The 16,124-nt window shown below is 32.3% G+C and overlaps 1 protein-coding gene and 1 long non-coding RNA gene across 2 annotated transcripts; one reads left to right on the top strand and one right to left on the bottom strand.

Annotated features, from left to right (window-relative positions):
• Nucleotides 1-207: 207 nt before the first annotated feature.
• Nucleotides 208-8,637, top strand: LOC117128557. Its single transcript, XR_004451920.1, has 2 exons — nucleotides 208-7,008; nucleotides 7,303-8,637. It is a non-coding gene; the product is annotated as an uncharacterized LOC117128557 (long non-coding RNA).
• A 4,629-nt stretch (nucleotides 8,638-13,266) lies between these two features.
• Nucleotides 13,267-16,063, bottom strand: LOC103869052 (phospho-2-dehydro-3-deoxyheptonate aldolase 1, chloroplastic). The gene is made up of 4 exons (XM_009147095.3): nucleotides 15,454-16,063; nucleotides 14,895-15,172; nucleotides 14,076-14,598; nucleotides 13,267-13,717 (listed from the first exon to the last, which is right to left on the bottom strand). The coding sequence occupies exons 1-4, from the start codon at nucleotides 15,949-15,951 to the stop codon at nucleotides 13,460-13,462; spliced, it is 1,557 nt and encodes a 518-aa protein (XP_009145343.2). The 5' UTR covers nucleotides 15,952-16,063; the 3' UTR covers nucleotides 13,267-13,459.
• Between the last annotated feature and the right edge of the window lie 61 nt (nucleotides 16,064-16,124).

Below are 16,124 nucleotides of genomic sequence, written 5' to 3' on the forward strand. Positions count from 1 at the left end.
TTATTGGTCTTATATAATAAAATAAAATGTCTTAATTTTATTTATTTATTTTACATTAAAATATTTCCTTAGACAATAAAGGTGTAACTAGTAACATATTTTAGAAAAAAATGATAAATTTGTTATTTCTCAGAATTGATACCAGTTAAGTTAAATTTTTTTGTCTAACTAGTAATTCATCAGCTCCACTACATTCCTCTTTTTTCCTCATATGCAGATGAACTAATGAAGAAAATTTTCCTTTTTTAATTCTGATATGAAGCATTTGTTTCTTTCTATTCAGCTATTCTTTTTCAATTCTATTTTTCAAAAAAAAAATTGTTCAACTTTTATTTTATTCATTCTATTCATTAAGTGGCCACCAATTAAAGCTTATGTCACTCTTTATAACATCTAACATAATTGTATATATAAAATAATAAATAAATATTATGTAACTTTTATAATAAAGTATTATGCCTCTTGCAAAAAAAAAACATTGGGAGTGTGATATATGTCATCTTATTTATTGCCCTTTATAATTATTTGTTTTTTTGGATAAAATGTGAAATTTACTGATCAATGAAGAAGAATAGAAATTTACAAAAGATTATGAAAAGTTATAAAAGCTATAAAAGAAAAACTATACAATGCTTGTAAGAAATGAATTTCAAGCTCTAGTGTGTTAAGCTGTAACTTTGAACCACCGACACATCAAGCCTGCAAACTTGTGGTCGGCCTTATATCGAAAAGAAGTAATCATATTTCGCATAGCCTTATCAATAATCTGAACCACATGTTCTACTGTCTAAAACCCTGTTTGGTGCTTCTCTCATTCCTCTCTTTCTAAAGATGATAGATACTACTCCCAAACACCATTTTGAGAAGAATTTTGTCCATGACATGAAGAAAATTTCCACTCACAAACTGCATTGTAGCCATCTAGTCTGGATCAGTCCTATCCCCACTCAGTCGATTTACAAGCTTGTCCCATACCGTAAGGGAGTAAGGGCATGCAGACAAAAACACGGTCCCGTGTCTCATTGCTCTCTCCACACAAGACACAACCCTGCTGGATACTCCAAGTTATCATTCTATCACCTGTTGATAATCTTTTCTTCACTGCCAGCCATACTATAAACGATAACCGCAGAACCGTCTGAGAAAACCAAACATTTTTACTCCAGAATACAATAGCCTTTTTCACCCTGATTTGGTCCCCAAGTCCTTGCCGATGAAAAACAAGTTTTATAGGTATCCTCTGAATGCTTCCAGACCACCAAATGGTTACCAAGAGAGTCATTAGGCACCTGTTCATTTTGAATGCGATCGTAAAGGGTGTGGAAGTGCCGGCGTCTACGACCTCGAATGTTTCAATCTGAGTGCAGAACTGCATCACTCACCCGCACATTGCGAGCTACTCCAAGGTAAGAAGTGCCAATAACACCAGTGATATCTATAAGCTTCCCCATTTTTAACTAATCATCGAACCAAAAGTAGGCAGTGTGGTCATCATTCACCTAGTACTGAATAAACAGATACACTAGAGGTCTCAACTTCAAGAGTTTTCTTCATACCCATGAACCTTTTCCATCTACCTTTACATTCCAAAAAGAGTTTTGTGTCAGCAGATATTGATCTATCCAGGAGACCCACAAGGAACTTTTAAGCAATTTTTTTTTCCAAATGAGACTCATAGCAAACGCCGTGGAGGAGTCACAAAGCTTTCTGATTCCAAGACCACCTTCCTCTTTAGGATACCAAAGCTCTTCCCATGCCACCTTAGCTTTTGTTGGTCTGAAATCTGATTTGGAGAGCCCGACCACAAAAAAGTAGTGCACATACTTTCAATCTCATCCAGACAAGCTTTAGGAAGAATGAAAGTTGGCTCCAGAAGTTTACAATACTAGAGATAATAGACTTGATTAATTGTAAACGACCAGCATAGGAGAGACTTGTTGCGCCAAGAGATCATCCTCTTACGTACTATGTCTATCAAAGTTCCATAGTCCTGCTTTGTGGGGGCCTTAGTGATGAAAAGCATACCCATATACCAAACCGGTAAAGTTCCCACCTTGATTCCTATATGCTCAACTTCGTGTATTATTGGGTTTGTAGTCTGTCATGCGGCAAAGATGGTGGATTTAGATGCATTTATGTGAAGTCCTGAGATGCTGGCAAACTGATTCATAACATCCAGAACACCACGTAAAGATTTAACCAAACCATTAGTAAACACCAGTATATCATCGGCAAAACTGAGATGTGCGAGATGCACTTCTCTACACTGCGGGTGATAAGCGAACTGATGTGCTGCCGCTGTGTTATTCAACATATTAGTCAAGAGATTATTCAATATGACATAGAGATAAAACGACAGGGAGAAGTCTTGACGGATTCCTCTAGCACTAGTTAAAAAGCCTTCCAAGCTACCTTGATGTTGACATAGAACGATGCAATAGATATGCATACTTTGATCCAAAGTATAAACTGAGCGGGGAGGCCCATGGCTTTGAGAAAAGAAGTAATAAAAGACCACTTGATTGTGTCGAAAGCCTTGGAGATATCAAACTTCATTGTGGCTCTGTTGGAATTTGAGGTCCTATAGTAACCATTCACAAGTTCCAACGCTAGCAGCACATTTTCTAGCAACAAGCGACCTTTGATGAAAGTTATCTGATTTGACTTGATTGCATCTGGTAGAATGGTTTTAAGTCGACGAGCAAGGACTTTTGATATGACCTTATATAGTAAATTGTAGCAGGCTATTAGCTTATAATCATTCATAGACTACGCCTCCTCCGTTTTTGGTATCAGTGTAAGGATCGTAGTATTAGTTCCAGTGGGTAAGAAACCAAACAAGAAGAAAGATTTCACTGCTATGATGAATTTTTCTCCAATAATAGGCCAAACAACAATGTAAAATTCTTTGGTGAAACCATCTGGACCTTATACCTTATCATTCGGGAGAGCATGAAAAGCTGATTTTATTTCCTCAACGGAGACATGGGCTACAAGTCCAGCAGCAAATCTGGTAGGGCATCGATAGGTGAGTATTTCCTGCAGCATAGGATACAAATCTACTTCAACAGCCTGATCCTGAGCTTGAAGAAATCTCTAAAAATGCTGAACTGCTTACCTCTATCTGAGATCATAGTAAGAGTTTGTTGTAGCACCACAAGCTGAGGTTCCTCTAGTCCGCAAGGGTCCTACAACCAGGTCAGGTGTGCGGGTCATAAGAGCTGGGTTTACCAAGGCCGTCCAAGAGATACTTGAGCAAGACCAGACCGGCTTCAAACAATTGTTGATTCAAGAGATGGCCGAGTTAAAGCTTGAAGATCAAGCCGATCCAGTTGAGGTTCAAGACCCGTCAGGCTCGATCCAGTTCTCCTCTATCGATCAGAGCCAAGTCGGTTTAATCATGTCCACATTCAGTCTCGGTTCATCCGTCCCAATTGATCCAGGTTCAAAGATTTAGCTGTCCGGTCTGATTAAGGTAAGCATGTAAGATTTCAATTTGCTTTCTAACCGGTTTATTGTTTTTGATTTGTGTCTGGTTTATTTATTTCAATTTGGTTAAGATATTATGGGCAAATTGTTAAGTCCTTTTAATTTATTTTGAGTCCAATAATTCAGGCCTTTGTTAGCCTTGCTTTAGAGTCCAAGTAGAGTCGGTCCTTTCTGTTTAGGCCTTTCTGTTTTACAGTCCAAGAGTGTCAATGTTGTTTTTGCTTCAAGTCGGCAAAGCTGCATCTGGTATTTAAACCCCCTTATGAGAAGCTGTCTATTTTTTTAGACAAGATAATATATGAGTCAGTTTGCCCCTAGCAAAACCTAAGCCTTTCAATGGTGAGAAACAATTGAGAGCAACATTCTAGACATATCAAAGACCCGGCCATTGTTCTTTGTGGAGTCGATCGATCCATCTTCATCCCTTGTCCGATCTTGAGAGAGACACACATCCAGCAAGACCCGGATCCATCTCTATCCATCATTCCATCCGCTGATCTTGTTGAGAGAGACATACAACCAGCAACAGATCCCATCTTCCATCCTTTCAGCTCTTTCTTTTGTTTACCTTTTCATATTGCAAATCATTCATCCTTGCTTGTTTTTAATCTATTTTGAAACCCCATAAAAACCATTCATATAGTTTACTTTCTGTCTTCCCAACTAGTAAAATATAAAAACTCACAAAAAGAACTCATTGTTTCAGGTACAGATCGTCTCCAAGACCGTCCATCCGCGAAGCCATCCACGCGATACTGTCCAGCCGAGCCGGGTCCGTACCGCGGCCGGACCTCAGTCCGTCCAGTTCGATCAGACTGTGCCTACAACAGAGTTGCACCAGCCGCGTTAACCAGACTTTTAATTGTGTTTCGAGAAGATCTTGTCTGCACTGCTCGATGGAAAAATAGTGTATTATGATCTCCAGCTCCACGTAATCTAATACAAGGCTTCTGGCGAATTTTTTTTTTTTTAATACTGGATAGTTTGTTTTACCTTTCAGACGTCTCAGCTGCCGCTGCAAAATTTACCAGGTTCGGGTCCAAAAGAGCCAAGTTTTGACATCGACACATCTCTTCAAAAGCTTGCTTTGTTTTGTTTTGTTAGGCAGGTCCTCGTAATGAGTTTTGTTAAGCATTTTTATTTTATACTTCAGTAGTTTTAACTTAGCATGAAATCTGCTTAGTGATGCCCGTGAGTGATGAATAGCTTCATTCTACACTCTCTTAACCGTAGGGAGAAAATTAGGGTATTCAGTGAAATTATTGAAAAATCGAAAAGGCTTTCTTACCTTATTAAAATTGCCTGAGATTTGAACTATACAGCGAACATAGATCAATATACCTCCTGCGTCGAAATGAGAAGAAGAATAGGTATAATTAATTTTGTTATAACAATAGTTTTTCTTTACTTTACTGAATTGGGTTAAGATATGTCAATTTATATATTTTTAAACACTTTGATGGCATTTTACATAATATCTTCATCTTTATGTAGCATGGATTTCAGATTAAGAATATATATTTATATAGCATTTAGGTAAAACCAACCAGGGAACAATATCATGTATAATAAAACATATTGTTCAAGCGTTTTCTAACTTAAAGGTTGCCATGGCAATGCCATATGTCACTTTTTATATATTTGTTAGTAAAATACATATACAAAGTTTGAGAAAGTGACATGTTATTTTTTTTTTTAAATACAGTTACTTGATTTATTTATTTTGACAAAATTGATTTATTTTAAGATGATAAAAGATTTAACTTTGATTAGGATGAAATGTCAGTGAAGATAATTTTCCAACAGTCTTTATGACATCTTACATCCCTTATGTTACATGGATTTGAAAACATATGTAATAAAACATTCGTTTTCTATATTAAAAGTTTTCATGTGTCACTTTATTATATAAGATTCTTACATAATCTTTTTTTTTGGTAAAATATTAATATTTATACTATTTTGAATTTTCCACATTGTTGCTAGCAACTTATTAAACAAGAAAGAAAAGAAACAACAACAACACAACCATATTTTGCTATAGTAATTTGAATAATTTTAGCTGGCCAAAACAAAAAAAAGATCAGCGGCACCTATACTAATAGAATGACACAACCATATGTATAATACAGTTGGACGCGTTCACCATATAGTTAACACACGTTTTAAAGATCTAGAGTTGGACGCGTTCGCTATGTAACTAACTAACACATGTCTGTGATTATTTTCAACTTACAAAATCTAGAATGTGCGTCTTAAATCCGCAACATATATTTACAGTTTTTCTACAAAACAAGACCATTCTAAGAAAAAAGAATACATAAATTGTTACGAAATGAGAAATTAGAAAGTAGTGTATGATAAATAAAACAAACACATCATACTTTCAATCTGACTCTATTTTTCGCTGTAAAATAAAATTTAAAATAAAAATATTTAATAAATTTACTATACAAATAAATTATTTATTTATTTTTTTATTCATCACTCTATTTTATGCACTAATAGACAAATATTTTAGAGTTTGTCTAGTGATCAGTTTTCCTATAAAAATGAATCTTGAATAATGCGTAGAAAAACAATCCAACTAACCACTCAATCGTATATGCCATGAAAAAAAAAACAGATCATTATTGAAAGAAAACTCAATTTTATTATAGAATTATTGTATTTAAAAAAAAAATTATATAGTGAACCTTTTACAACATATGTTTATTTATTATAATAAGTAAAGACACGATACTGTCAGTACTTAATTTTTATAAAGAAAATTCAGATAACTAATATTGTTTTAAAATAATAAAATTTACAAATAATTATAGCTTTCACAAGGGTTTCCTTCTTATTTAAAATTTAAAATATTACATCACCCAAAAGAGAACAGCATAAAACATAGTGTTGTTGCTAAATTTATCAATAGTTTTTGAGAATCTAATTAATGGTTTGAAAATGTGAGCGGAGTGATTAACTTTTATACTGTGTATTTAGTTAGAAAAGATAATGTGATTATTAATTAAGTGATAAAATTATGGGAACCGAAATTCACACCGTCAATTTCTGTAATCGGAGAAAAGTCGAAAAATCTTAATTTTTTTCTAGGTCCCAGATTCTTTGCGAGAGCCAACGACAAGTGATCAAACAAATGCGAAAAATACGAAAAGATAACAAAACGAATTCATAGAAAAATGTAGATTTTATTTCGAATCCGCGTAAGAGAGTTACAATCATTACAAGAGATTATAAAAGCTTCGGCCGCAAGAGCTGTCAGCGAATTACTTAGTTCTAGCAACCTAAAACCTTAAACCTAGTTGAATCACAGCTCGATAACAGAAGACGAAAACAATACGAAAAAGGTTTTGATTGATTTCAGACTGAACCTTATGAAAGGATGCCTACCCCTTTCGAGGATCAAGCTGAACGTAGTTTGATTGAAAGAGTAGAATAAGAGATCAAACCGCCTTTGCGAGTTCGTCTAGTAATCGGTGCCAGTCATAGAAACAGAACATGTCGAGAATTAAGGTTTTTTATTACTATAAAATTATGGTAATAGTTATTAACACAAATTTAACTTATGTAACAAATAGATTTTTATGTATTGTTATAAAATAGATACATATTTACATGTTTCTACTTTTAATCGGTTTTGTTCGGTTTATTCGGTTTAATCGGTTATATACCAAACCATATCCAAATCCTACGGTTTTTATAAAATTATATCCATTCGGTTTATATGGTATATACCAAAACCAAACCATATTGTCTATTTCGGTTCGGTTCGGTACGGTTCGGTTTTACCATATTGAACAACCTTAGCCTAAAGTTTCTAAGTGCAGAGAGTTTTAAGAGTAAAAAGAATTGTCCCTTTGCCTCTTCAACCTCGACGTCCTTATATACTTCTCCTATAGGCGGTTTGCTCTTTTTCTGCTTTCGGTCGAGTTTATTGCTTCGAAGAAATATTCCATTTTCCTTCGATCTTCGTGTTTATCTTTAGAAACTTCACATTTATCCTTTGAACTTGACATTTATGTTCTGTAGAATAAAAGATAAAACCGTCATAACGATTGGGCTCGATTTTGCATAAAATGTTAAATATGATGAATTCACTTTAATATGTATTATATACAAAGGAGGAATTCCAAAAAATAACATTTTTAGTTATTTTCACAAAAGAACTCCAAAGAAAAAAATGAGCATAAGTGGTTTCATTGAATGTTAAATACATATTTATGCATCTAAGGTTAACTAATCCTAAAATTTGGATTTAAAATTGAGGGATGAGATTTTGGCATGAGTTTTAAAAAATTTTAAATAAAAAATAAATATTAAAAATTTTAAACTAAATTTTTTAAACATAGTTTCAAAAATATTTTCGAATTTCAAAAAGAAAATTGAAAACAAAATCAAAAAAAAAATTCTAAAAAATATATAAAAACTTGAATTTGAAAACATATAATTAGAATTGTTATTTTTTTTAAAAAAAAAATTATTATTAGTTATATATCTATAAAAATATTGTGTAGAAATGTCTTTTGTTTTTTTAATAAACCTATTTTCGGTAATCAAAATATAATTATACTATTAAAACCTGATTTTTTTTTCGAAATTACATTTAGCTTATTTTCAACTTTACAACTTACACCGCTGTATTTTAAACTATCAACATTTATTTGTATTTAAATGTTTATGTTTTGTTCCAGCATTTAAAACTTTTTAACACTTTCCAAAGCTTAGAATAGTTGATGTATTTTATTGTAGTTTCAATTCTTTTTGTTTCGTATACACTAAATTATGTAATTAGTAAATGATACCCAATTAGCATCCTCTATAAGCAATAAATACAATACTAAATCATTATAAATACAATGCACAATAGTCTTAGCTTTATTGTGAACAGTGCACAATAGTCTTCATAAATACAATACTAAATCATTAGCTATTGTTTCCTATATTTCTTAAAAAGTGTCACTTTGATATTTTTTATGGTGATTAAAAATATTGGATAATAGACTAAAATGTCTTTATTTAATATATATAATGTATGTTTAATTAAATAAAAAATATTTAGATAAAAATCTATTGATTATTCAAAAGAGTAAAAGATAGTTTTAGTGTATAAAATTACATTGAAAATGTAGAAAGATATTTTTTTGAAATAAAATAAACTAGAGCTTGACCCGCGCATCCGCGCAGGTGTTAGTTTTTTGATAAATGAATATTTATTTGTATAAGTGATAATATATATTTTAAAATTTACCCGTTTAATTTTTTTTTAATATGACATTTATAAACACAATAATTTTATAGTTTATATTAAGTAGTTTTATTTTATCATGTAAACCCTTAATTATATCATTCATTTATTTAGAATACGACCTGTAAAATCACACAAATGTATTTTTATTTTTTATGGATCAAAATTTTATGATTATATATAATGAAATTATTGTATAAACTGTTTTTATGGATCAAAATTTTATGATTATGTATAATGAAATTGTTGTATACTATTTATTATGTATATGTGGAATTAGTAAAATAATTACCGTATAATGTATGTAATTACGAAATGTATATATGAAATTAATTATTTTCAAATACACATATGTATAATAAAAAGGAAAAGACAAAAAATATTAAAAGTTAGGTTTATTAATTATTGTTGCCATGATTTTTTAGTTAGAATTTGATTTTGGAAATACATTAATTGAAGAGAAAAGACAAAAATCCTAAAAAATAGGTTAATTAATAACTTCAGTGGCATGCCATTGTAAATATAGTGGAAAACTAAGGGATAATCTAATTTTGTACTCCTATTTTAATAGATTAGATAAATCAAAAGTGACACTTTTTATAAAACAGATGGAGTATATTTTATCTCGAAATAATGTTATAGATACAATATTTAGTTTAATTATGAAAGTTTTGTGGTAAGACCGGGGAGCAATCTGAAACAATATATTTATGAACTTAATCAGACTTTTCTGTGACCATAATAAATCGGTTCCAATTACATGGAATTGCTTCACATTTTAATAGCTATTTGTCAACAGTTTAGTAGCTACTGTTACATATAAAGAATACATTTGTTACGTATAAAAATATATTAGTAATAGAAAATTTAAAATTTCAATGAGTTTTGAGATTACTGAAAAAAGCTCAATATGCATCCTAAATAGGCATACAAGATTCACAATAAAATAATTGAGATATTTGAAATTAATGGCCTGAATACAATACTTAGCTGTATTGTAAAAGTTCTGTTTTTTTTTTTTTGGTAACACGGGCCATGAACAGTCGGTCAAATCAAACATATGGTGCACTCTGAAACATAGATTTAAGAACTTAATCAGAATTTTAGAAACCATAATAAATTGTTTGCATCACAAACATATCAATAGTCAAGCCATTTTCATCATTCGACAAGTATTAAAATCTAATTCAATACTACTATTTACTTTTGTTTAATAGAACCTAAACCCATAGCTTCATGTTTTGATTCCCATTTGGAATCTTCAATATACCTTTAGTAAGCTACTGTTGTATATAAAAACCACATTAGTATGATCCAAGCATAGTTAAATATATAAGCTTACAATATAATGCATAAACTTTTTTTTGTCATCAAAAGCTTCATTCAAAGATCAACCTGGTCCTAACATACTAGCCTCGAGAGCTAGCTGTTGTGGAACTAATTGATATATTTGAGCTAAATTGTATGAATAAAGTACTTAACTTTATAGATGGATGTTTTTTTCTCTTTTGGTACTATGAACAATCATCTAATGACACTGAATTTGCAAAACTTATATAAGAACTTAATCAGAAGTTTTATCAAACCATAACTGGATTGTGTAATCAAACATTATTAAATGTTTGATTATAACGAATACTTGCCTACACATTTTTTTTTATAGAAAATTTGCCTATGTATTTAATAGCTAGCCATGATGTTATCTACTAACTTCGGGTAATGATTCTTTTCTTTATGCATTTATGAAAACAATATATAACTTTTACATTAGATCTTAGTTCTGAAATAACAATTTTGGTATAAAGAAAAAGCTCTATAAAAGTTGACCTTTAGTTTTATATTTCTTTAGATGTTCTATTTGAGTCTGATATCCGCGATCTTCATCAGTATGAAAACACGATCGCTTTTCAAATCTATAGTTTTTGACTCGGCATGTTTGAATATGTAAACAACAACAATATTAGGAGTGAATCTAAGAGAAATCGTGGAAGATGAAGAAACAAAATAGTACCTTAGATTTCAAGATTGTGAAGTCTTCTTTTCACATTCATAACTTTTTGATCGGGGGATTACATTCATAAGTTTTGTACCTTGATCACATTCGTAAGTTTAGATCACAATATAAGTTTTGTACCTTAGATCACATTATAAGTTTTGTACCTTAGATCAACAACAATATAAGTTTTGTACCTTATAAGCAACAATAATGTGAAAATGCACCTTCTAAGCAATAATGTGATATAAGTTTTGTACCTTAGATCACATTATAAGTTTTGTACCTTAGATCAACAACAATATAAGTTTTGTACCTTAGATCACATTTAGTACCTTAGATCACATTCATAAGTCATGTAACCAAAATGTACCTTAGATCACATTCATAAGTTTTGGCTTTTACGGTATAAATATTATACAAACCTATTAGTAACATGGACAAGAGTAACAGAACCTGTTTTTTTTTTTTGCTCACCAACCTATGTCTAATCTAAAGCATATTTACAAAATTCATAATATAATAATTTAATTTCAGTAATTATATTAAGAAATATTTGGATGTGATGAAAAGTGTGATGATATGTAATTATAAGCAATACAATTTTGAACACATAAAAATGAAGGTATGTGTTTTAGTATAATAAATATCATCATAAAATGTAGCAAACATTAATTGCATTATATGATATATAACAAATATATTTAAAACTATTTAAATTACAAATTCATCTTTGTTTAAATGTCTTAATAAATTCTATAAAGTTGTGGTGAATTCGCATTAACAATAATTATAGATCATCTTCAATGTTACATATTGTTAAATTATATCCAAATCAATACTATTAAAAGGGAAGGAGTCTTAAAAAATCTACCTATAAAAGTTGTTTGGACCCTTTCATTTAACTCATTATTTTTTTGGTCTTACCTTAAACTTAGACTAACAATATGTTACTTTATATTTCTCTAACAAATTTATTCAATTCTTTTATTTATTCAAATATCACTCCTAAATCTTAATCATTACTATTATTATATTTACTATTTTGATTTTTAATCATAAAAGTATTGAAACTAATATTTTATATTTCACTTTTATCATATAATATATGATTTAAAGCAAGAGAAATTACACCACATATATGTGTACATTCTAGCTTCCTCTTTCCTTTATAATAACGTAATCATATCATATATAAACTTTCCTACTAAAATCTCATATTATATACTAAACTTTCAATAACATTAAAAATCTATATCAAAAGGTTGTTGGACCCGATATGGACGTAAGGGGTCTACACCTGTTCGGATATTTAGGATCTTAAGAAAATTTAAAATATCTGAAACACGAAAAGTACTTGAAACTCCAAACAAATACCCAAAAAATTCAAATACCTAAAAATTCATAATCTTATTCAAAATCTGTCACTGAACTAAAAATACCCAATTTTTTTTTTATTTAAAAATTTACGTGAAATCAAAAACTATAATCGTAAATAAAAAACCTATAAAAAATATCCATAATGCTGGAAACATATTCGAAATATCTAAATATACCTAATAAACCCAACATATTTATGATCGGGTCTAGGGTAGGATCCGGTCTCAAACAAAGACCTGCGGGTCCAATAAAAAACCCCAATAGGTTATCTTTTCTGGACCTGAACTAAACCTATATTTCCAGGTCGGTTCGGTTTGGTTTTTGATCCGGATATAATTCTCATGGCTAAAAAAAATTTACGTAAATGTGTATATATAAAATATCAAATAAACTAATTCATAGATTATATAACTGTTAAAAATTATATTTTCGATATAATAAGACTTTGTATTATAATATAATCAAAATCTAATTGATTTTTTAAAATACACATCAATAAACCCAAATATACATATTATATTATAAAGAATAAAATAGAACACATATTTTTATATTTAACACATTTATATAGATTTTTCAGTTTTAGTTTTGAAAAAAAAAAGTATTTTGCGCTTTCAAAACGTAAATGAAAGTGCAAATCAAAATATTATGCGTTTTGAACTTATAGAGATATATACCCAATGTTTCACACCTACATAGGTTATAGTTAATTATATTTTCAAAACAAATGTGTGTTTTATGTTGTATTGGTTTAGCAACTAATTTATGTTGTCTGTCTTTTTTTCCTTTCTTTTAAATTCAAAAGAGTTGAACCCGCAAATAGTTATGCAGAGAAACTAAAGTAATCGTGAATGACTAAATTCTAGTATTATTTTATAGTCTAATTTATATTTTGGTAGTTAAATATATTAACTCCTATTCAGTTTAAAACCATTAGTTAGATTTTCAAACCATTCTTGTTCAAGAATCAGCAAACAATCTAAGCCTACTCCAGAATCAGATAAAAACTTCGAGACAAGTAATCAAGGCTATTGATTGAGAATTAAACACCTATGCAGAATCGAGAGAGTGCTATCGGCGATAGGATCCAAACGACTATTTCTAGTTTTCTATTTCACCAACAATCAATCACCATTATCAAGTCTTCATAGCATTAGAAATCCAACGTTCAATGATTTTATTAAATCCAAAATGGAAATAAATAAAAACTCATTAACAACGATAAAACAAAACCTTACGCGTTCTGTTGACCCAACATCTGAATCAAATATAAACGAGACCGTAACCGTATTGAGTTCACACACACAAACATTTATTATAAAGATATAGCACAACACATGTTTAAATTAGATAGAAAAAGCCTGTTGGGACTTGATGCGTCTCTTTCTAAGGCGTTCAGCGATGATGAAAGAGAGCTCGAGAGACTGCGAGGCGTTGAGGCGAGGGTCACAGTGCGTGTGGTATCGTGACCCCAAGTCATCGAACGTGACTGTGCGTGAACCACCGATGCACTCGGTCACGTTCTGACCTGTCATCTCTAGGTGAACACCTCCCGGGTGGCTTCCTTCTTGCTCGTGCACGTCGAAGAACGCCCTCACTTCAGCCTACAAAATATTTTCAATTATAAACGAATTTTTGTTAGGTTATTTTGAAACAATAAATTATCAAACTCGTATAACTTATATGAATAAAACTATTAAGGGTAGCAAAATAAAAATAACAGTGATGAAGGACACGTTCTTTAGTTAGTATTTACATTAATTTTTTAAGGACCACCTAACTTTAGAGAAAAACATTTCTGTCAACTTTGGCCCAACCAAAGTCTTTGTCGCCTGTCGCTATGTTTCACCTACTACCACCACAAACACATGCTAATACTTACTGTGTTGGAGAATCATTTCTAATCATTTACTTTCTAACCAATAGGGAGAATTTTTTATTTTTTTTAATGTAAAAACGTACCAAGATGGAGTCAAAGGGACGAGTCTTGAGACCACAAGGAGCCTTAATGGTGTTTCCATGCATTGGATCACTGACCCAAGTCACAATCTGTCCAGCACGCCTCACAGCTCTGATCAAATGAGGAAGCTTCACTCTCATATTCTCTGCTCCCATTCTTGTGATAATCGTGATCCTTCCAGGCTTATTATCAGCATTCAAGATCTCAATCAGCTTCACCAGCTCCTTCGGATCCATCTTATCGCTCACCTTGATTCCAAGAGGATTAGCAACACCTCTTAAGAACTCGACATGGGCTCCATCGAGCTGTCTGGTTCGCTCACCGACCCAGATCATATGAGCAGAGCAGTCGTAGTAGAGGCCAGAAGTAGAGTCTAGCCTTGTTAGTGATTGCTCATAAGGCAAGAGCAGACACTCATGAGAAGTCCAGAAGTCTGTTGTTTGCATTATGGGATGGTCGAGGGTGAGTCCAGCAGCGTGCATGAAACCAAGCGCTTCATCAACACGGTTAGCTAGTTCACGGTACCTAGCAAACAAACCAATACAAAGATTTTAAACAAAACATACCCAAATATAGACAAAGTTAAAAAAAAAAAGGAAAAATCCTAAACTTACTCAAAAAGAACAAACAGACAGATTACACCGAACAATTATAGGAACACTGGTTGGATCAAAATAGGCCAACACAAGCACACAAAAGGTAGAAATATCTCTAACTATTTACATCCATCTAGACACGAACGAACATACAAAGCATCTTGTTTTGTGGCAATCACTAACTAACGAGCAAACACAAAGATCCAAAGCATATATTTATTTTACCTGTCTCCTTGCTCACTTTTTTCAGTGAAATCAAGATTCCACTGAGTAACTCTCTGCATAGCAGCATAACCACCAGTAGCAAACGCTCTCAAAAGATTCAAAGTAGCTGCAGATTGACAGTAAGCTCTGATCATCCTCTGTGGATCAGGAATCCTAGACTTGGAATCAAACGCATCTCCATTGATGTTATCTCCTCTGTAACTCGGAAGCTTCACTCCATTCCTCTCCTCAAACGAATCAGACCTCGGTTTCGCAAATTGACCCGCCATTCTTCCAACCTTACCCCATCAAAACTCATAAATCTCAAAATCCATATTAAAAATTCAAACTTTATCAAACCCCAACAAAACTCAAACCTCAAAAACCATATAAAGATTCAACCTGTACCAAAACCCACCAAAACTAAAATCTCAATAACCTCAAAACCCATATAAAAATTCAAACTTTATCAAAACCCACCAAAATTCAAACCTTAATAACCTCAAAATCCATATAAAAATTCAAACTTTACTCTCAAAATCGACAAAAAGGTTCTAAATTTAACAAAACAGAGGCATACCTTAACGACAGGGACTTGACCACCGAACATCAAAACAGCACCCATCTGGAGAAGAATCCTAAAGGTGTCACGAATGTTGTTAGCGTTGAACTCTTTGAAGCTCTCCGCACAATCACCTCCCTGTAACAGAAACGCTTCACCCATCGCGGCTTGACCTAGCCTTTCCTCGAGCAACCTCGCTTCTCCGGCGAAGACGATCGGAGGAAAAGCCTCGATCGTCTCCAGCACAGCTTCAAGCTCAGCTAAATCAGGGTACTCCGGCTGCTGAAGCGCTGTCTTCGTCTTCCAGCTCTCCGGCGACCATTTGGATTTACCCACATTAACCCCGACGGTCTTCGTCGCCGTCGCAGGAGTCGTCACCGACGAAGATGGTGGTTTTGGGTCGGTTTGCACGGCGGAGATCCGGAGGGACGTGGTTCTTGGCGCGGCGGAGGAGAAGGTTGACTGACGGTGGGTGTATATCGATGGTAGATTCAGGCTTCCGTTCATGAGCGCCATTTTTGTTTTTTAATGGAATAAAATGTTTCTTTTTTTTTTTGGGTGTTGAGATTTGTGTGTTGTAATGTTTTTTTACACGAAACCTGAGAAGTGTTTGGAAGAGAGGTCTAGGGTTTTATAAACCAAGTAGTTGTGTTTGGTGAAGCCTTGTTGGGTGTTTGCGGTAGGTGGAT

Source organism: Brassica rapa, chromosome A09, assembly GCF_000309985.2.
Source record: "Brassica rapa cultivar Chiifu-401-42 chromosome A09, CAAS_Brap_v3.01, whole genome shotgun sequence".
NCBI lineage: Eukaryota > Viridiplantae > Streptophyta > Magnoliopsida > Brassicales > Brassicaceae > Brassica > Brassica rapa.